General features: G+C 40.2%; 1 protein-coding gene and 1 long non-coding RNA gene across 7 annotated transcripts in view; one reads left to right on the forward strand and one right to left on the reverse strand.

Moving 5' to 3' along the window:
- Nucleotides 1–21,741, forward strand: part of LOC138024314 (zinc finger SWIM domain-containing protein 5-like) — a 26,587-nt gene extending 4,846 nt beyond the window's left edge. For 2 of the 6 annotated variants that reach the window (XM_068871470.1, XM_068871467.1), the window contains 5 exons: nt 1,159–1,330; nt 14,385–14,956; nt 17,512–18,023; nt 18,831–19,269; nt 19,467–21,741. In XM_068871470.1, coding sequence (XP_068727571.1) covers nt 14,605–14,956; nt 17,512–18,023; nt 18,831–19,269; nt 19,467–21,451 — 3,288 coding nt within the window. In that variant the 5' untranslated portion in view covers nt 1,159–1,330; nt 14,385–14,604 and the 3' untranslated portion in view covers nt 21,452–21,741. Of the gene's footprint in view, nt 1–1,158; nt 1,331–4,771; nt 7,719–10,437; nt 14,274–14,305; nt 14,957–17,511; nt 18,024–18,830; nt 19,270–19,466 lie in introns of those variants that run through there. The other 4 variants (XM_068871468.1, XM_068871469.1, XM_068871471.1 and 1 more) reach the window with 4 other exon arrangements.
- LOC138024319 (uncharacterized) overlaps nt 1–22,934 on the reverse strand; it is a 45,141-nt gene that overhangs the window by 21,105 nt on the left and 1,102 nt on the right. Inside the window, exon 2 of the long non-coding RNA XR_011126976.1 lies at nt 22,704–22,764. This is a non-coding gene — a long non-coding RNA (uncharacterized lncRNA). The remainder of the gene's footprint in view (nt 1–22,703; nt 22,765–22,934) is intronic.

The raw sequence follows: 22,934 nt of genomic DNA on the forward strand, positions 1-22,934 counted from the left end.
TCTCCCGCTATCACATTATTGCAACGTCCTTTAGACTGTAATTCGTCTATTTCAGCACCAGTTTGGCTCGCAATACTGGTTTGCTTCAACTGGGCGCGCTCAAAGCGTGCAGTCCGATCAAAAGTCCGATTAGCCAACGCCCATAAGCAAAGTGCCCCCTTAATCATATCCCAACTTCAACATCACTCGGATCACTTGACATACAGAAAATTAAAATCGCAAAGTGTCCAATAAACCTTGCGCCTGAACAAGGTAACCTTGTGCTCGAACAATGAATAGAGTGCTACCGTTTTCTTCGGCCTTGATCTTCTCACAAAGTTTATGAAACCATGCATAATAAGCATGGTATGGCTCAGTGATGAGAGCACTCGCCTTTCAATGTGGCCCAGGCCCAGGTTCGATTCCGAGACTCGGCGTCATATGTGGGTTGAGTTTGTTACTCTGCACCGAGAGGTTTTTCTCTGGGTACTCCGGTTTTCCCCTCTCCTCAAATACCAACATTTGATTTGATTTGTGATAACTTGTTAATTTCAATTTACAGTTTCCCCGATTAGTGTTCCAGAGCTAGAACGACTAGACACTTGAATGAAAATAATTTCCTTTCCTTTTTTTAACACCCACTTGCTTCAAACAAAACTTGAAAGCTGGCTATCACATGTCAGGTGTCTCATAAGCTGTCTTAACTAACCATAGTAAGTACATAAAAGCCGATGGGATTCTTTACACTAAACAAGTCCAAGTACGAAAGCCTGCAAAATCTACCCACCTGGTCCCTGAACAACCAGTTTGTTATCGATTGAAATCAATACTCCTTAAGACTCATCAAGTGTTTTCATTTTTTAAAGTTCCACTCAATCGGTTACAAATTATGTTTTTATTACACTTTGCAGACTGCACCTAAGCGTTTATTTTTAAAACAAAACAGATAGGGATCTGAAAAAATGCACGAATATTTCAGGATGTAATGCCACGCCACTTTTTATCTCAGTTTGTTTGGAATAACCCCGCCCAAATGATATGCGTTTGCGTGAGATATCCCGCCCAAACGCACTTTGATCCAATTGAACCTTTTGACGTCAAGTTAACACAAAATTGAGTACAAACGCTTTAAAAAGGACGAAATATTTATGATCTGCCATCAATTTTTCTTTCTTTTAGGTTGGATATTTATCGTAAGCCAAACAAAGGACTTGATTTGTCTATGGAATTTCGCAATGTGGACTTTGGCATAGACCGTTCTTGCTGGCGCAAACTTGTAAAAACAAAAATTGTCTAACAACATCTGTGATACTCTCGAAGCACAAAGAAACCAAGACATCATAAAAATACGGTAAGGGAATCAAATATTTCGAAATTTGATAGTTTAAAGAGATTTCCTGGTTTTTAGTTGGTGAAACATATCATAAATTAAGTTGTCCGCTATTTTTAACATTTTTCAACGACGTGTAAAACAGAACTGGTGGAATTAGCACAGGCAGGTAATTTTCTAATCTTGTAATACCAAAGAATAGTTTCCGTGCAAGAAAACAGTGCATTTTGTTAGCGGTAGAGCATGTGAAGTAGTGGACTCGGAAATGGCCGACTCATCATTGATTAGCTAGGGTCATCGACTCCTCGATATACTTTGACTGCCAAAAATATGAATGAGAACATCTTCTACTGGCTTAGTGAGGGACCAGTGAGTAATATTTGAAAAGAATGTCTTAAAACAATTTTAACGCTTAAATTGCACATTATGTCTGCGTGTGACCTTTGACAGGGGACCGTTAGAATCGCACATGACCGCTCACGGAGAAATATCCCAGGCGAAATATTGGGGCGACTAGGGCAGCAGTCTCTCTTCTTTAGAGGTGCCTTCCTTCAAGCTTTGGTCCGTCGCTCGCTTTTTTGAGAGAGTGAGGGATGTCGGCCCTTCGACCACTTGTGTGACAGACCCCTGACCTTAAACAGATTTTAAGCGCAGTAATTAATCGGCGCACAAGGAAACCGCCAAAAGATCGAATTTTTGGTTCCAACAAGCTAAAAAAGGAGCAACCAAAAGGATTGTTAAACTTTTAAAACTTGTCACTGAGTTAGAAATTGACCTTTTGTAAGGGTGATTGGAAGACGAACGTTCTTTTCCTCGCTTTTCTGATTGCCTATATGGCCGATTCTCACTGAGTGCACCCACGAGAAGACGAATACGGGAATTATCTGCATAAAATATGACTTTATAAGACACTTGCAGGCCTGCTGGGGAATACGCAGTGTACGGAATGTTTGCATTTTGTTGCAAATGCCGAGAAAATTTAGGTCTTTTTATAGGCTGCATACAGCCTTTTTCTCGACCAATTATCTCGAAAGACAGCGAATTCGTGAGACACTAAATGAACAGGGAGTGAGTACTCTTGCTCAATTCTCTCGTGCACGTAAGTCTTCCTGAGTTGGTCAAAACTCGAGAGAACTTAGCTGCTTTGCAGCTCACTAAGGTTCGCAAAATTTAAGGTAAGTTTGCAAAAAAGGGAACTGCTTCGATGCCGTTTGCAATGAAACGGTGGGGTTTTACCAGGCCCGCGCGAATGGACACATAAAATGAACAGTCAATAATGACCACAACAACATGTCTGATTGTGAGGGACGCGCAGTTTCGTGTGCTAACTGAAATAAGGCACGGTCTTTTCACAAGGGTCTTTGAATAGAGATCAGGGGGAGACTTCATTAGTGACAAATTGTTGATAGGCAATCCTAATGAAATCAAATCCAATTTGTAGACCAAATTTATAAGCTAATTGCGGTTATCATGCTGGGAAAGCAAGGTCAGGGCTATGCCGCATTTGTGGAACTTGGAATTTATATGATAAACCGAAACCGCGAGCTTCTAAGGACTTTTTTTAAAAATGCTAACTCACGGCATACTGCCGCTAACGCTACTCTTTGCGCTGCATCTAAATATGATTCTCCTGGCATTTGACGATTATTCTTTTGAAACACGAATTACGTGCAATACTGGCCGAAATCACACAAAGTATTAAATGATCAAGCGTCTTTCTTTTTCACGAAGCCTCTTTCTCCTAATTTGGAATTTAATGAAGGAATGCTTTGTGGTCATTTTCGAGGAACACTTGCAGCAACATACTAATCTAGCTCACATGGTCTTTGTTCTCGAGGTTTAGATCAATTGGCGACAATTATGGCATGATTAAAAGCTTTTATTCAGACTCAAAATCTATATTCATCAACAAAAATGACAGCAGAGGTCAAGTTTACAACGTATGTATGTCTTTCCAAGCCTTGCTTCATAAACGGAAAGATAAATCTACATTTCCAGGTATGTACTGAGTGAATTGTGCTGTTCAGAGTTGTATCAATCAACGCTCAACCTGAAGCATAAGATTAGCTTTCAATTTCGTGTTGTGTGTCTTATCATAAAATCATTGAATAAGTGTTAACTCAACGTGAATGCGATACAAGCAGGAACTGAAGGTAAATACTAAAAGCAGCAACCATGCCATAAGCTACAATCTTGGACATTTCAGATATTGATTGGTGGGGAAAGGGAGGTTACTTTTTAAAACTATTCTGTCCAAGATGGCAGCAAACTTCATTCCACTCTCTTCCCTTGAGAACCGAAGTGCTTCTCGAGGGAGGAAGAGAGAGGACCCTGACAGCGAGGTTGGGTTGGAGCTTGTTCGCTCGCCCCAATCCCTTAGTCTTCGATCCCGTGACAATTAACGCGTCGACAGCCAACAAGCCTGATACTCACGCTAAGGTAAAAAGTCAAAGCAAATGCCTCTGAATAAACTAATAAAGGGGATTTTTGCGTACTACGAAAGCCCCTACATTGCTCATTATAGCAAGAGCCGACAACAAAAACGTTTTTGGGACAAATATATTGTCGAGGGACGCGATGTGGTGGCACGGGCATGGTTGGAAAAACACTGGAGTGTTCCTTTGCAAGAGTCGACCCTACGAACTTGCGATTACCAGGTCGGATGCTCTACCATTGGACAATAGTAGAATGGTAGGAGCGCACATCTTTAAAAACAAGTGTATTTCCGCATTTCTCGGTCGACTAGGCGGCCTTTTAAACGTCGTAAAATCTCAATAAATTAATAAATAAATTGAAATTAGCTGTGAGGCCTTCACCGGAAGGCGTTTCCAACACTAAATCCATATTATCAAACGGACTAGAAAGCCTCTCCAGGAGCACAGGAAAGACGCAACACGCAGATCTTTAAAAAGAATGAGCTACACAGCAGGTCTAACGCTTACACAATGCTCTCCTCACCCTTCTAGCAGAGCCTTTGTTAACTCGACGAGAAAGAAATCGTTTATTGAGTATGCACAAGCCGTTGTTTGGAGACAGTTTCAAACCCAGGCCAAGTCTCGATCGCACTCCAAGACGCCATGTTGATTTTCGTACTAAAGGCTCGATTTTGACCTTGGCCTTATCAACAATATGATGCGGGCGTTGCCTAAACCGGTTTGACCGGAGTGACTCGCCCAGAAACGTGGGCTGTGGCGACTTAAAAGACTTGACACGTTTCTGCAGAGCCTCTCTTTCTCGCCCTCTGGTGAGTTTTAGAGAGGTTATGCTCGCAGGGAGCGCTCTCCTCTAAAAGATGGTAATAAGGAAAAGCAGATCTTGCAGACACTCAAATATCGATCCATGATTTATTAGTTTTGACCGAATGAACGCCCTAGATCCTCCCCGCCCCCTCCTCCACATCTACATCTACGTGTTCCAGCACTCGGCAAAGTCCCTTTTTGACTTGTGGCTGTTTCTGCTTAGGTGGCCTCATACACCACAAGCCTTTTCAGAGACATCACCGCCAAGCTGGCCACTTCTTCTGGAGAGAACAGGACAGCGCTAGCCACAACACCGGGGATTTTATCCCCAACTCTTCTCGAATAGTGCTTGGGTTTTTTGACGTCCCACAGGGAACTTATGAACATAGACGATATTTGTGAGACGGGACCTAGCTACGGTTTATAGTTCTTATCCATCCACAGGATTACTCTTTGCCTCTCAATATTCAGTGAAATGTTCTCATGCGGACCATAAGGGTAAAGTAGGGTGGATAATGTACCTTATGGGCAGCCCCGATCGTGACCTCGGTCGATATTTTATGGACTCCAAAACAAAAATAGCATATTTTCCTAGTGTTTTTCTCCCTAAAAGAGCACCCTAACTTATTTTATGTGAACTTCATGGCACTTTCATAAAGAAACAATTGAGACAGAGATTACAAAAAACCTTGCATTCGCTCAGTGCTATTACTAATAAATTAAACGAAAACTTAGTAACAGCATATTATGATTATCAACGCAGCCTTCTCGGATGAACGAACTAACTCTCTCTAATAGAAATGTTAGTTTTAAGTGCAATGAAACGCCTTCACGTAAACTCTTAAGAATCAACGTCATTTCGAAGAGGATGCAACTGACTTCCGAGACCTTCCACTTAACGTTACAAATTACAAATTAAAGCGACCAATATATTCGACTACTTCCTCGATCAAGTATCGTTTGACCTCCTACGGTCAGGCTTAGTTCAGCACTACTGAAGCAGCATGAACTGAAATAGCGCTGTAGTTTAACTCCTCAAGAGGAAGAACAATTCTATTTTGGCCCTTTTCGAGAATCAACCCCAAATATCATCAAGTTAAATCTGAGTTGTTGTACCGCATTTAAACGTGTATGTAATTTACATAATGACATCGAAAGGCGCACTACAAGTTAATAGCTCGTAATTGCTGAACCAATATTTCTACAAATGAAAAAGATAAATCTCTGTAGGCGGATCTTTTAATATGATCCGAAATTGTCTTCTCAATTTTCTTTAAGGATAGTGGCCGAACTCGAAAACATTTGTGTCAACTTTTCCCACGATTATATGTAAAGTTAGTAAAGCAAATGAAAAGGGAATCGCACGCGTGTAGGGAGAAGATTAATGAGAAAAAAAAATACATTTTTACGCGACCAATAGATTAAGAACCTAGTTTACCTTTCATTGTAACGAAAATGAGACATTGGGAGATGGACAAAGTCGCGTGGGGCGACATTTTGATGATGGACATCGACTTCTTCTTCAGCTCACTATCTAGTACTTCACCCATTGCGAGCTTTTTGTGCGACTTTAACACACACACAAAAAACAGTTGCATGCACATGATGCTGAAATCCTTCCGAGCAAGCCTTTAATTTTGTTTTCTGGCTTCAGTGTCATTTTCGCTGTATTTTCCAACCTCTGGATTCTTCCTAGTCTCTCTTTCTTTCTCGCCTTTTTTCAGCTGCGTTCTTTTTTCTTTTAATAGTCCTAATCGATTTCGATCCCTTTATTTGTTTTTAACTTCAGTGAATCTGTAAGCAATAGTTTTTTTATGTAACTCGATCAACAAAATAATATTCAGCCGGTCCCACATTAAATTTTACTGTACTGTTTCCCTGAACATTTTAAGGTGACGGCCGAATAAAAATACTCTCACAATAATCACCACCAATGTTATTAGGTGCCGATTTACGCCATTTTGTTGTAAACGGAGATCGTAAACACAGCATCATGTCGTCGGAATGCACTTCAATACGTAACAACAACAAGGAAAAAAAATATCTGAACACGGAACTTTATATGCTTCATTGAATTAGCTGGCGTTTAAGCTATGACATGATGTATAGTTAAATTTCGACGTCAAAAGTGACTTCCAAGGTGAAGTACGTCTATGGTGATACATCCCTTGCAACATCAAATATTGAAACTGGATTTCGTCTTCGTTGGGTCGTCAACTTTAGAACATGCCCGGCACATAATGGGCGCAAGTTAGGCCCTGTCTAACGGTATCAGAACATTTTCTTCCAATATTAACTTTGCATCAACACACAATGATGGCTCATGGGCAAACATTTGTGCAACAACAAAACAAAAAATTTCTTTTCTGCTATGACAAATATTCGGTGCACTGCAGCGTCTGCTAAAAGAGAACCGGAAACTGCTTTCTGATTGGTTCTCACAAGCAATAGTTCGTCTTTTTCTTCTTTTGCTTTTGGTGTTCGAGTTTCTTGATGTAAGATGAAAATCCATTGTTTGGTTGCGGCCTTTTGTGATGGCAGGCACGTTTCGTGTTACACCTTTGAGAGCTTCTAGCTGTTCGATTCACAAAGGATCAATTTGTAAAGTGTGCCATGACACATAAGTTTAACTCTATTGTAGTTCTACAATCATGATGTTGGAGAAACTTCTAAGGAATCAGACGTGCAAAAAAACTCGAACTCTCTTGAACATTTAAAGAAGTTCTGTGCTCTTCTGTTAAACTAAGAAAAGCGTAATTTGAACCGTCTAAACGTAGCTGAAAAGGTTTCCAAGATCCTGAGGCGATGACGTCAATGCTCCACCCCTGGCAACTGCGCTGGAGCGCCGTTTTGGCGCCATATCTTGTGCGCCGTGCAGGGACAATAAAAGAAGGCGGAAAATCCCACAGCAGGCGTCTTGAACCAAGAATGCTCAGGTTAAAGAACATAATCAATAGTAACATTGATAAATGATGAAAATAGCAATTATGATGCCATACTCAGAACACGTAGGAACAAATTGGCCGCCAGCTAATCACGTACTCAGTGGGATTTAAATGTCCGTATCGAAAAAAATGCCAGTCAGTTCCCTTTTTTTCTGTTTGATACACGTATTGCCGTCACCGGCTGATCTTTTTTTGTCACAAGAAGATACTGTCTCAATTTAGTGGGTGAGTAGACATTTAACAGTATTACAAATTATGAAGTCAGGTTTTCACTAGAAAGGATTCTAATTTCGGATGCGCAATCAATTTTTTACGTGTAAGGGTCTTTGAATGAAGACAGTCACTGGGACCGTTCTTATCGCCGGATCGAAATTGCATCCGGCCAAATCATGGCGGCAAATTTAGCTACGAATGCGGCGATCAGTCAGTGATTTATATTAACAAGAGCAAATGTTAGGAAAGGGTGAGCATTTGAGGACACAGACATAAGAATTGAAAAATTAAAAATACAGCAATTGTTCGGTGTACGCTTTAAAGCAACTCGTGCTGAAAAGGAATCAAGACCATCAGCTGAAACAATGTTTGAATTTTTTTTGTTTCAAACGACAATTTTAAAAATTTTGTGCCCTTGAGCTGCTTTCTTAAATAAGCCTAGCCGTATAATTAAAAACTAAAACGTTGAACATTCAAATTGCTAATATTAACACAGTTTAACAATGGCGTTGTTGTCTCCTTGGTGATGTGACGAGTCGAGGCAACGGTTTCAGAGAATCCAACAAAGCCTGGGAACATCACAAGAAACGACTCAAATCATCGAATACGCTCCGCACTACGAGAAGACTATGTTTCAAATACGTTCGGATGATTTTTGTGGCCGATTTAGAGAAGTAAAGCGTGCTGGAATACACGTTGCTGTGGCAACTGAACGCGTTGAAAAACCGTTCATTGTGTGGCAAACTCATCAACGGCTTAATGTCTTACCTATTATCAAATGTCTTCTGTGATGACCGTAATTATGACTCAGTTTGGAATTCGGAAATATTAATAATATCAGCCAGTCTTGCTTGTAAATGGAATAATCAACTTGAGTTTTGTGCTGTCCTGTAAGTACTACGGGCTGCAGGAATATTGTCAACAATTTTTTACCTAAGCCGCTAAATTTTATGCAGGAATTATAGATTTGTGCCATTATAAGCATGGATTAAACCACAACTCAAGCAATATTTTAATTAACCCTAGATGTGCCAGAGTATTTGGATTAATATCAATATCACCTAGCTGCTCTGAGGCAAGTTCGCCGTCACAGTATAAATTAGATGAAGTCTTAATTTCAAAGACGTAGGGGGCGCGACAAAATATTGCCAAAGCAGAATCTCATTATTTCCGGTTTTCCACAACGAAAAAATTCTAAACTTTAAAAAGAAGAGAGCCTTCGATAATCGAGTCATAACAAAAAGCCTACATAACATTGAAAATATTTGAGTTCTTGTAGAAATATTAAGACTTACCTTTCTTTATAGATTAATTGTTTTTGTTTTTTTTATCGAGAAAACATGTAACATTGTAAGTTATCCTCGCTTCTATCTTTCGCCTACAACCCGCACTTCAGGATATACATTTATTTTATACGGAAACATGTAACTTCTGAAATGATGCAGCGGATAAAATCACGATGAAATGTAAGCGTTCACCAGGTTGGTCTCCAGGAACGGCTACAGTCTCTCTTTCAGTGGATGTGAGGCTGTAAACAAAAAGATCGTTCTACGCGGGTTGTTTCCGAGGCAGTCTACATTTTAACCCTGAACTAGGAACGCATTCATATGCTCTTCCCCGCTCTATCTCGTTGGCAAGAATTGGTTTTATAAGGCAAAAGAAACTTCGGATTACTTCACGGCATGTATCAAAACTTTGTTTGGCCATTTTGGCATTTTTAGTTCGAGTTCCTGCCGGCATTTGGAAATGACAAGGTTAAACGACTTAACTCTTGAGCGTTTGAAAAACATGTCAAGCGGTGATAGAATTAAGTAGTTTAGCGCCTTCATGTCTGGCTTGCAGAGCGCTTCAAACAAGGGGGGTTATTTGAATGATCTGTTTTTATCCGCAATCTCACGAAGCCACGTTTCCTCGTATTGTTAAGCGTGTCATTGTTGTCACATCCCATGTTGAAATAGCCCCCGCAATTGTTCAACGTCGTCAGCGTTCTCGGCTTGACATGTGCGGGTAAGTGAAGAGATATTGTCATCGCGGGTTTGGTACCGCACAAAGGCCACTTATCCATGTCGTTCGAATAACCGCGTCTTCTGTAAAAAGACCCAAGGGGTTTAAGTACTTATAAAGCTGCCAAATTCCCGCGAAGAACTAATGGGACTTAGAATAGGAAAATAGCCGCTTGACAAATCGGAAGAGAACTCTTTTGTGTTTGTGTCGCCCGAGGCCATATCGGGGAATCAAGCAGTCTTTACAGATTCCGTTTAAAACGCTACATCTTAATGATAATCACATCACTCTTTTCAACTTGCGAGTAGGGAGCACGCGTCATATTCCGCGAAGTTCTAGAGGCTACTCCTTCATCGTAGTCGACCAAATGAATACTTTGAAGTAAATTATGTCTAAAGAAGGCCCACTGAAGATGAAAAAATGACCGTAACATTGCTACATCTTGGTTTTAATCTTTTCGTGCGAAATAGTTAATCCTACCATTAACAAAATGCATTTCACGATTTTCGTTAAGCAGTTCTTTTGTCTATTTGCATTTCGCTTTCTTTGAAAACAAAAATGAAAAAAACTGGAGCCTGTCACCCTGACACTATTTCTGAAAAACCAAGGTAAAAAAGATCGGAGGAAAGGTGTAATATTTGAGCCGATATAGAAGGTACGTACAGGAGAATCCGTAAATACCGAAAATGCGGATTTCAATACCACTCGTATTTGAGAATTGAGAAATGTAAAATTTATAACATCTATCATCACTCGTAATACCATCTGCAAGACAAACCGGCAAACAAGGCGCTCGCTTTTTAGATAAAGATCATTAGTCACATACTAAGTATCTATAAGACAAAAATTTCCGATGCATTATTCGTTAGTCTTTAGAAACTGGCTTGCCGTTGAGGTTATTCTTGGGTTAAAAGGGACCCAGGCTGATATCGGATCGGAAGTGAGAATGGAAAACCTAGTCATGTTGTCTGAAGATCATGTGCTGAATGTAAGATGGATTTTCCAGAGGGTGTTGATGTGTTTGGATCAAACGTGTTTTGGTCAAAACGATAATACTCGCCTTATCACCCTCACCCAGCCAAAGAAGGATTTTGGCCTTGGGAAATTCAAACTTAAAAAAAAAAGATGAGTTCGTCCAACGTTGTGAACATTCAATCAAGACCCATGAAATTCGGAACATTTTGAGGTTTTATTTGTTTTTGGGCTGACATTTCTTCACAAATTAAAAAGATTAAAAAAAAGGATAATAATAATAATGATAATAATTTAACCCACACGTGAAAACAGATGAGTCAAGATCAAAATTAATTCAAACGATTTCACAAATATTGGCTAAAACTATATCAGGATATGTCATACAGGGGATGTTGCTTTAGCCCACACGTTGCAATTCATCTAAATACTTGTCAAAGCTGCTTGAACTAAAATAAGTCCACTCTTATTCCAAGATAAACAGACTTGACTAAAAATGAAGCTATTGAATGATCTTGCCACCAGAGAATTCCGAAAAAATAATTCGGATTAGTTATGAAAGCCACTAAGTGACTATAGGATGCTAAAATCAGCCGCCAAAAATCCATGAACAAAATATTTTTTAAACCGAAAATAGTTGTGCAGTAATCTTTTTTAGTTTGACCCTCTGGTTTGACGATAATGCCCTGCCTAGTCAGTTATGGTATCATGACACAAAATCATTCAGGTTGTTGGCAAATTCGTTCCAATAAGTGTCAGTGTAGCAAAAATTCGTTTGCAATTGCTTTATTGGTTAGCTAAAAAATCTTCTTGCTCGTTTTTTGAAACCTTAATCATATGCTTTTAGTCGCAAAACTTTGCCTTGTATAATATACCTCTTCGGGGCGATTTAGACATACCGTAGTATAGTCTCTCTTTTTTTCCTCAACTGTTGCTGTTTTGTTTTCCACCGAGGAAGATTTGACCATCCAAGATCAGTAGAAGCATACTTTCCAAAAATGAAATATATGTTTTTATATTTCTGCACTCCACATAAAAAAAATGCTAAGCAACGCGTGTTTTTGTAGTACAAAGTCAAATTTCGTTTCTCAAGAAATAGGTAACACCGATTTAACAGTTCGTCGATTTTAAACAGTGACTGACAACCAATAAACTTGCTTTGGATGAAAAAAAAATTCTATTTAGGTGGAAAACTGTAGCTAAAAATACAGAACAAGTCTTCTGTGAGTTTCCGGGCAGGGTCTAATATCAGCGTTTATTGTTCAATCCTACAATCCGACAAATCCCGATGTATACCTCGCGTTAATACACCGTAAAAGTAACATATGTGTTTATACTCAAAGGAGTCAGTTTATAAAAGTAAAGAGCCAGCGGCCAGGCTATTGCACAAAATGAATCCTTTGTAACTGTCTACTTCGAAAAAGACAAAATGTTAGGATATCTTTTCCAGGTTTTTCTGAAAGACTTATATTCGCACAGGAACACCCAACCGTGACCTGCACTTAATTGGGCATAAAACAGCGTAAGACATACCAAGCTTCATTAATATCAACAGTTGTTAAGGTTTTCAATTCAGACAGTCATTTCATTACAAAGATTGTCAACATTGCATGGGTAAAATGGGCAAAGAAAAAACACTGCTGAAAGTCCAAACTATAGCCGCAAAGAAGGTGAGAGCCTTTAAAATTATCTTGGTTTCCAGCCCCTGAAAACTTCGAGGTTGAGAAAACACTTTTTAGCATTCTGTCTGCGGTGGAACCAACTGAATGGGGAAGAAAAGTTGTTTTTCATATTCTCACTTGTTTACCTTAACGCCTCACTTGTCACCGCGTTTAGAAAATGCACCTCTAAAGAACCATGTACCAAACAAATGAACCTGTATAACTAAACCTGGGAGCAAAAAACTTAACAACTGTAAATTTAAAGGGACATAGCTAAGCAACTTGCTGTGAAAATTGACATTTCCGTCTAATATCTTGCGTGAAATTGAAAGTCCCTGAATTCTAATGCAACGAAAAGCAACAAAACGTACATCGAGAATAAAGCGGCAATTCTGTGTCGGATTTTCACGTAATTCGATGTTTCCAACTCATTTCGATTTTCCGCATTCACCAAACGAAATACCAAAGCTACAGTAGCTTTGTAAAATAAATAAAATAACACCGGAAATTTTGGGAAATTTTTTGGCAAGTTTGCTGGAAGGTCTCGATTCAACAACAGCGTTCGTTGGTTTCCGGATCCATAAAAACGTGCGATATTTATTTTTTATGTGCAAAATATTGAAACAACTTGTTTGCGAAGAACAACAAACGAAATGTATGATAGATTATTATAATAAAAAAAGTCGTTTAAGTTGCGATTTTGCATTATTTTGATCTAAAATGGAGTCGGACCTGTAAACCAACTTGTAGGTTTTAAAAAAGGACAAAGTAGACAAAGTACCTGTCTAAGTTATCTCTTGAATTGAGGGGTCGATTAAGCGAAGATTTTTTTATCGTTTGATTGTCACTCGCAGAGTAAATCTGTGTTCAACGCGGGGTGGCCAATATTTGAGCCATCACATCCCTGAATACTTAAAATACTGCAAATTCAACATAAGCTATCAGATGGACCCCCTTCATTGGACCTCCATTGTTGATGGCGACACAGTGTCTCCGCATCACAAAACAGACTTGCTCCCCACAATGCCTAATCGCTACCTCATAAGCCATCGGCGACAGATTGTCGGCTGGCTTCCGGTCACAAACTTCGGCTATTTTGGATAAATTTGCGCAAAACGATTCCACTTTTTCACAATTCTCCTAATACTCTTTTCACACCACGCGTCTATTTCGATTTCACCGCAGAGCGAAATCGCAAACCAACCTTCTCGGACGCTGGTAAACAAATATATGCTTGAAACACCGGGTTATTAAAATTTGAATGCATCTACGGCGGTTCATTGTTGTCCTGGCGCCAGTGAGCCGTCCATAAAAAAGCCCCACAAGTCTCCCGGGGCGATTAAATGGCATAAATTACAACTAAGCTGTCACACAATAGCCTATCTCAAGCGATAATTCCCTGATATCAATCGTTTCTCCGTCTTTGCTATATTTGAAAAAAATAGTGCCGACTTTTCGCTGTATCCTTGCTTACCACGTTTTCTTTGTCGTCGCCAGCTTTTTGCCTTATAGGTTTTTCCTGTATCGCGCTTTTCGTTGACGTAACGTCCGCAGGGACATTTCTATTAATTTAATTATGCGTTTAATAATAGAGATATGTCAATCATCGCATTGGATTGCAGCACGTGCCGGGAGATCGCAGACTGCCCGTCGCCAACTCCGGCGGTTTATCTTATTCCTTGCGTCAAGGAGGTGCCTTTCTCTTGGCCAAGACAAACCTTAAGTAAACCTTGCATCGCACGAGTGTATCAAAAGATGAACTTACCAGAAGCTGGTCTTTCGGAGCGTTTTTGAAAAAGGGCCTGAAACACACATTAAAATCGTATAAGATTATTCCCCCCTACCTGAGCAATAAGGAATACAAACACAAGCGAAAACAGTAGCCGGCGAAATCCCTAGGGAGAGGACCTGCTTTCAGCTGCCAAGCGTGGTAAGGAGAATTAAGCAGTTTATCCGTGCATCTTCAGTGATGCGATTTAACGGGTAACGGCAGGGTAATGTGAACTTTTTGTCTTATGTTTTCTTCGTTCCGCTCACATAGATTTTCCCGGACCTGAGAAGGACAACTAAATACATTACAGTGGCAGCTTGGAGTGAAGAGTACGAAAAACGAGTTTATTTTGACGGCGCCAGTTATCTCGCAACTCATTGAATCAAATCGCAGGGGTTATCTTCGTGGGGAGTCCTTATTCTCAACACTACAGACTCTGTTTATACTTCAGACAGTGGTGTATGCTAACGAGCTACGTTCATTTGCTACGATGGCTAGCCAGAGGAAACGTCAAAGAAGTAACTCTCCGTGTAGACAAGCTACAAAGTTTCCAAAACTTCTCACGGAACAACAACAAAACAGACCTTTATCTCTGTTGGATTTGAGTGCAAAATGCGTTGCTGCGAATATTCCTTTTCAACACATAGAAGAACATAGTTCCCCGATTCCTGAACCGGTGCAACTGAAGATAGTGTACTGGTCTTTCCCAAGACATGCAAGGGATATTTGTATGTATTCGTCTCTACATGCCACATCGTCACAAAACGAAGCTAAACGTCTACCTTTTCAAAGAGGACTGGCTCTTCTAGAACAAAATGCTATCAAGGATGTTCTTCAAGTTGGTAAGTGAATTTATATCATTGCTGTACCAAACGTTTATCCCCACCGGCTCCACTGTCCGTCTTTGGAGCGTGAAAAATTATTGAATTGACAAAAAAAGTCTCCGATAATCCTTAATATTTTGAAATATTTTACGAAAGACGATTTCTTAATCCTATAGAATAGAAATTGCGGGCATTCGTGTTTAATTTCATGTGTTTTTTCGCCCTACAGTGAGATAGCGCCAGCCTGTCTACCTCTCGCTTCTCAGGATAGCATCAACCCACGGTGTCTATTTACCTCCAGCTTAGCACCAAACCTCAAAAAAATTCCGCACCAAAATGCCGTATTCTTTATCTGTTTTGGCTTTAAGACTTTGAGAAAGTTTTTATTTTATTATTTGTAATAAATTCTTTAAAATCTGCCGCCAATTTAATGTTACAGTCACAGAAAGTAACTTGAACCAGCAGCAACAGATTTGTGTAAATCCCACCTCTTTCATTGTTGCTAGTAGAACTCAGTGCCTTAAAACTTGTTGCAGGTTAATCAAAGGTAACTACGTTGCTTTTCGGATGAAACAATTTTTACGAAATTTCATACCTTTGGTGCTTACAGCTCCTATATATATATTTTATTTTTGCCTTTTAAATTTTCTATCGCTAATTCCGTAATGTAGCTTGCTTTTCTCAAATCTCTCCTTTCTGGTATTAAAACTTGCTCTAGGGCAACTGGCCACTTCACAGTGTTCTCGTACCTTTCAGAGCTTTACGGTACGAAAGGTAGCATTTGTTTTCAGATATGTCGGCTTTTTCCCCTATCTAAATGGATCTTAAACACCAATATTTTGCTTCGTTTGTGTCACAAAAAAGCGTACCAAAGTTTGCATAACTCATTATACACTAAATCGCACGCTTATTGAAAACTGATTGAATTTTGCTTCTAAGACTCTTAATCTCGCCGAGGCCTATGATTTTAGAAATTGGCTTGGTCTTAATAAGTTTGATTCCAGATCTTTCGGATATCGATCTTTAACCCTGGAGGATCAACAGTAAACTTAATTGAGATTGAACTTGCTTTCTAGATTTGGGGCTCTTGGGACGATATTTGGGCAAATTCCCCATTTTTCTCCTGGAAACATTTCATCCCATCTCCATTTTCATGCCCTTCCGCAAACTATTATTTTGTTAAATACTTTAATATAAACGCTGAAACAAATCATATCTTTTGTTATCACATAAAATCCTGACGATTTAAATCACACCAAAACTGGCGTTCTCTAAATGTTACTACAGAGCTTACTTTTTTGCGAAATTTAAGGCATTCATCACGAAAGTTTTCAGTTAATTTATGACTTTATCTAAATTGCAAACAAAGTATTTATTTATTTTGGCCTTTGTAAAGAGTGAGAGACTACTCGAGTAAATAGGTTATATCTTAACAGACGAGGGGTCTCTTCCAAATGAATTTTTCTAACCTAGAGTAAATTCATTTACTTCTTTGGTCTTTCAAGATTCTTTCACACTTTTTTGACGCTGACAAATAAATCCCTTTATGCTAAATTCACCACATCGTACCATAAGCCGACTTGTTTTACTGAGGAAGCCTTTGACGTTACAATTGGTTTTTTCACACCTGATACTTCAGAAGAACCCTACATGTTTGTCACTTTATCATTGCATTTCAGCTTTTTGCGGCCCGAATGCGTAGATGTAAGAGGATTAAGAAATAAAAATGGCCTCTATTTTCTTCAGAAACGCCCAAGCGGTCCGCAGTGACTAATTTAAAAATATTGTTTTAAAGTCCTGCGAATTTTGGTTGATTCTAATTTTTTTGCCTCCCTTCTGAAACGAATTCGTTGTGCTACCTTTTTCAAAGTATATGCTTAAAACCTCACGTAAATGTGTCCATAAGTCATAAATTAAAAGAACTCAGGGGCCGACAACTAATACATGGAGAACTGAACGAAAAGGAGTTCTCTTTGTCTTTAAAATAAATTGTAGTTAAGTTTTTCAAACATTTTGAACTTCTAAGTTCTTTCAGTTACCCATGCGGGAACGCTGGAATTGTCTGCACCGAATTCTAAAACATCAAGTACACCATTATCAAACCTTTAAAACCATTAGACGAGATGGCGCTGAAACACTTCGGCACTCAAAATATTCCGGCAGTCACGAACATAACCAAGCTCTTAATACATTTTTTGTCGCCAGGGGCTAAAATTGCGGTGGATATGGTCTGTAAAAAGAGAAACAAAAAGACTTGCTGGCGGGAATAAATAGCGCCATCTGTCTGTAATGACGGGGCTAAGTTTTAAAAGGGTTCAAAACCCATCGTATTGATTGCTGTTTAACGATTAAAGGCCAAGGACAAAGAAAAAAGCCCGCAGGAATAACAAAATTCATCAGTTCAAATGAACAAGGCTTGATTCTATATTAGGAAAAAGTTATCACACCGACACTGACGCATTGATCAGTTATAAAAGGCGTGGTTTATTGACTCAAATTCCGGGAAAGTATCAAACTCGGCTTGCCTGGAACTATGCTGACCAAATGAACTTACTTCTTATTTATATTTCCAGGTTTTCAACTCAGTGGCAAGGTGGTGGAGAAAGGAGATAGTAAATATGGTAGACATGAAGAACAGTACAATGTTTCTGTTGGATTTGATAGATGCAAGATCACGGAAGTTTCCTGCACATGCGGGAACAAAGACATTTTATGGTGCGCTCACGTGGTAGCCCTTTCACTGTTCCGAATTCGAAATCCAGAGAAAGTTACTCTACGCGTTCCAATCTCAGAGACTTTACTTCAAATGAGCCGCGAACAGCTCCAAAAACTTTTGCAGTATCTCATAACCGAGCACCACACCGAAGTTTTGCCGACTGCTCAACGACTGGCCGACGAGATTTTGCTCAAGACTTCAGAGATTAACCGCCTTAACGGCGCTCCGGATCCTACTGCAGGCGCAAGCGTGGAAGATGAAAGTTGCTGGCACTTAGATGCAGAACAAGTCAGACAACAAGTTAGAAATTATCTGTCTCAAGGTGGATATTACGGTAGCGGGAAACACCTACTGTCCATGTTTGCCAAGGTAAGAGAACTATAAACAAAACAAAAAAAAAACAAACAAACAAAAAAACAAGCAAAGCACGAACAACATACATTATATATTCAACGATGGAAACTTTGTGAAGGCTTTACACGGTACGATTTGTCGGCCGGTTTTGTATAAAACGTGTAATTTTTCCTCCAAAGATCTTCCCGTAGTCCTTTGAGTATACGCCATTTTCAACGCTTTAATTTTTTAAGTATTTGTGCGCATTACCCACTTGCATACCCTTTGCCTTAGAAAAAAAATATGTTGCAGTGCATCAGATTTTTTGAATCGGACCGATCTTCATTCCCATGAATCCGTCGTTGTTCGGCTGTCAAAATACACGCAGGATTTGCGCTGCGACGCCGTCGGGCCTATAAATCCGGCCGACAAATCGTACCGTGTTTCTTCAATTTCGGATTGAAAGCAAAGCCGACTCATGAAAATTTTATCGAACTGCAATCTGCTGCTATACAGATGACAGGAATACAACTGAAGTTTTAAGTAAAGAACCTTCTTGAAACCCCTAAGTGTCACTTATAGAAAGTAGAGATATCACGGAAAATACTTAAGGAAAAGTTACATTTCAAGGTTGATATTTGCCACGGACAGATATCAGATGTTTATACTCAAGATTGCAAAATCTCGTTTCGGATTACTTTGAAAACGTATCGAAGTTATAAATCATTGAATAAGTAAAAAAAATTGTCACTATGTTTAAAACCACAATTGACGGAAAATTTGAAAAGGAATACGCTAGTTTTTTGCAAAGTTGTAATGTTCTATTCACCGCTTCTTCCTCAGGTCCGCGAAATGCTTCGTGTTCATGACAACAATGGTTCACGCATGCTCAAACTCATTACAGAGCAATTCTTAGCCGACCCAAGACTCCAAATATGGAAAGAACAGGGAACCTCTATGAACGACAAATGCCGCCAACTCTGGGATCAGCTCGGTGCTTTGTGGGTGTGCGTCGTTTTGAACCCAGACAGTACTCGTGCGGAAAAAGCCGCATGGAAATTGCAATTAGAGACCTGGAGCCAACAAGAAGTTTGTCCATTAGAGAACCCGGATATCCAAGGGGAGGACGATGGTGAAGATGTAGCGGACGAGACGTGTCATCGACTTACTGTGTTTTCCAGAGCCGTGCAGGCATGTGACTTAAGCTGGGATGACAAGACGCTGAAAAGCATCATTGGACGCGCTGACCAGGATATAAACAATGAACATCTAACATGGAAAGGTGAGATAATGAACGTGGGGGTGGGGGGGGGGGGGGAGGAGGTCAAACGTGAAATGCAAGTAAATATTCTACCGTACTGAATGGTATAGGCTATGGAACTTGGCCAGAGAGGGGGATATAAGCAAGGATTTGAGCAGACTTAGCGAGGAAAAAAGAGAACTTACATAAACTAAACCACCCTTATTTTTCTTCTGCAGAGGAGGTTCCCATGGCCGCTGCCCGAGTCGATGCCTTGAGGGCTCATGGCTACCCTCAAGAGGGTTTGCGACTGGCTGTTGCCGTAGCACGTGGTATGAAGGAAGAGCAGTTGTACAAGGTCCACGAGATGGAGAGCTTATTGGATAGTTGTGATGAGGTGGACATGGATGATAAACTATGCCACACAAGCTCGGAGAAAGACGAATATATCGAGGGTTGGATTGGACACCAATTGGAACCTATTGTAATATTATACGATACGTTAATTGAAGAAGCTCTTGGTCCACTGGACAACGATTTTGAACAAAATGATGACGGGGATGCTCCACCTTCCGAGATGAAAACTTTCACAAAAGTTCCAATTCCAGTGTGCGGCACCGGAAATGAAACTAACTTGACTCTTGCTTTAGAAGTTGCACTAATGGGGCTGGGTCAGCAGCGAACTGTCCCCGTGGGATTTTATGCGCAAGACAAGGCTTGCCGACAAGAACAACACTTAATTGCGCAACTTAATCTTCTCGATTTGGATGACAATGTTCTCTTTAGTGTTCTGAAATCTCAAGCTGAACTTTTGCTAAAAGGCGGCCCGTTTAGTGGCCTGGGGCTTGGCGTGAAATCAAACAGTGTTCCAATGCACACCTTTGCACGTTTTCTGTTCAGCAATTTTGTGAACAAGGATTTGGACCTCGCTTTCAATATTGGCCTGCGTGCAATGCGTTTTCTACCATTACAAGATTTCTCCGAGGATATTGCGGATGAGGACATTCCTATCGTTGGACCTTACGGAAACACTAGATTGTACACATTAGGTCATTTACAATCACAGCAATGCGAGTTGGCATCGCGCCTACTCAATGCTGCCAAAGACTCCGCCGACCGTTTGTCAGCGGTTCTACATGCATCTCAACAGCACATACACTCGGCATCTCAACTCTTTCGTCTCGCACAGGAGGCGTTCAAACTGTCCAATGGCGACACACACGATTCACATAACACTGACTTACTCCACTTTGCTATGGAAATTGGACTTAAAGTATTGTGCATGACCCTTAACAGTGAAAATTGGCGGCGCCGTGAAATGGTTCAATGGCTAATTGAATGCGCTGTGGAAGTCGGTACATCTGCTCTTAGTCACGTCATGAAGAACTGGAGTTCGCTGTTCACGCCAACAGAGGCCACGTCTTTAGTGGCTACTACCGTAATGGCTCCTGCTACAGCTGTGCGTCTTAACCTTACGGTACTGGAGAAAGAAGCGCTTCTATGCTGCGCACGCGCGCTAGCTCTGCAGTGCGCCAGTCGTGATCCTCAGCGATGCTCTCTCTCGACCCTGACACTTTGTGAGAAAAATTCAGCCGCATTTGAGGCAGCATATCGACTTGTGGTAGAGTCAGCAGCGATTGTACCGCCTACTCAGCTGTTTGCGATCGCACGTTACATGGATTATCGTGGATACCCACAGAGAGCATTCAAACTTACCACCCTCGCAATGAAGCATTTCAATCTGGCTTACAATCAAGATAGTCACCCTTCAATTGGTGATATTCACTGGGCATGCGCTTTGTCGCAGGCTCTGGGACATAGCGAGCTGACACAGATCATACTGCTCATCATCAAAGCGGTGCATTGTCCGACAGTGCTCTCAGACCTGTTGTTCCGATGTACCTTTGCCCACGCCACCGCTGACCAGGCCCAGACTGGGCAATACTTTATTAAGGACAACTGTGCGCTTAGCTGTGATAAAGAGCCACTGAGCCAGCTTATGGAAGCCACCATTAACGCGTATGTGAACACTGTTCATAGCAGGCTGAACCATATCAGCCCAAAGCACTACATGGACTTTGTGTCCTTTTTAACAAGGGCGCGAGAGACGTTTCTATTAGCGTCGGATGGAAACGCCCGCTTTCTGGCGCTTATTAATAACATGAAAGTTTTGTACAAAGGCAAGAAAAAACTCATACAGATCGTCAAAGAGACTTTTGGATAAACGTTGAAAGATTACAAATTTGAATTATAAATTTTATTTATGAAAATTAGCTAACACATTTGAGCTAAAGGATATGAATAGATTATACGATGTTGATATAATAGGCGATGATGACATTGTGCATCGACATTTTAATATTTTATTTACGCAAACAAGAGCATCTCTTCATTGCATTTCGCCTCTAAACTTGGAAATATGAATTTGTTGCTTCGGAACGCTATTACCGTTTTAGGTAAAGAGGTTTCATTTCGAGTGGTTTAAATAAAAGATATTTTGTTTTAGAGATAAAAGTCGTGTTTTTGTTTGCTCTTTAGCCTGTTCATGTATTCTGAAGGTGAAGATTGGTGAAAATCGTCTCTTAAATGTAAAATTTTGCGAGTGAGCAAAACAGAAAAAAGAAAAAAGAAGAAAAGACTGGGGCTGGAAATTTTCCGGCCCCAGTCTTTCCCATTCTCAAGACTTTCCCGACTTACAGATATTTAAGAAAGAGCAAAAAATCCTTGGAATAGACCTGTGAACATGCTTAGGTAGAGTTAAAACCCTGAAAAAGTTGAGATGCGAATCAGTTTTGCTGAGGTTCGCACATCCCGCGAACGGGCTCTTCGTGTTAGGAGATGGTTTCTAAATGGACCAATTTGTCTTGTACGTATTGCTTTCCCATTTCAGACCACGTGATGTTACTCCAGGGAACAGTTTCTTTCAAATATCGTCTTATGCACGTGCATATATATGCAGAACTTATGAAAAAACAAAACGAACATTCACGTGGTCTGAAATGGGAAAACAAAACGTAAAGGCCAAAGCGGTCTATTAGAGGAGAGATCGCCTTGAAATGGCGGCATTTTCTCTATAGCAACTTGAACCTGTTACCAGGTTGAGCTTCACATCCTTTGGAAGATTGTATCGGACCCGCGCAAAAAAAATAAAAAAAATTATAGAGAGTTGAAATCTAATAGGCCAACAGAGAGAAGGAATGCTGACAAAAACAAGTAATCGACCCACCCTTAGCACTACCAGATTTGCATGCTCTTAGACTCCGTAGGAATTTTCAGGGAGAAAGCAGTGTTTAGTAAGGTTCAATTCCTTCAAATAAGCAACTTCCCTGTCCGGAAAATGGTCCCTTTTCAGTCGGTAACGCAAATGAAAGTGTCTTTTAAAAAAGTGAAAAATGTATCACATAAAGAGCAATGAATAATTGAAGCTGCAAGGTCCATAAATGGCGCTCAGTTATGTGTCAATATCACATCCTCACCTTGTACAGTTCTCTAATTAAATCCGAATTCGTCCAAAATGTAACATGCCAAGGTATCTCCCTAATTAAACAAAAAAATTGCAAGACCATTTACGACAGGGTTATTTGATCAGGCCAAGTCCTCGGATTAGCCTTAACAGGGAAGAGGGGTTAAGAGATTCTTTAAAAAAAAAAATTACAGCACAAGAACTGTAAAAGAAAAAAAATCGTGAATAAGTAAGCACGAGAAAC

Source organism: Montipora capricornis, chromosome 11, assembly GCF_036669925.1.
Source record: "Montipora capricornis isolate CH-2021 chromosome 11, ASM3666992v2, whole genome shotgun sequence".
Lineage (NCBI taxonomy): Eukaryota > Metazoa > Cnidaria > Anthozoa > Scleractinia > Acroporidae > Montipora > Montipora capricornis.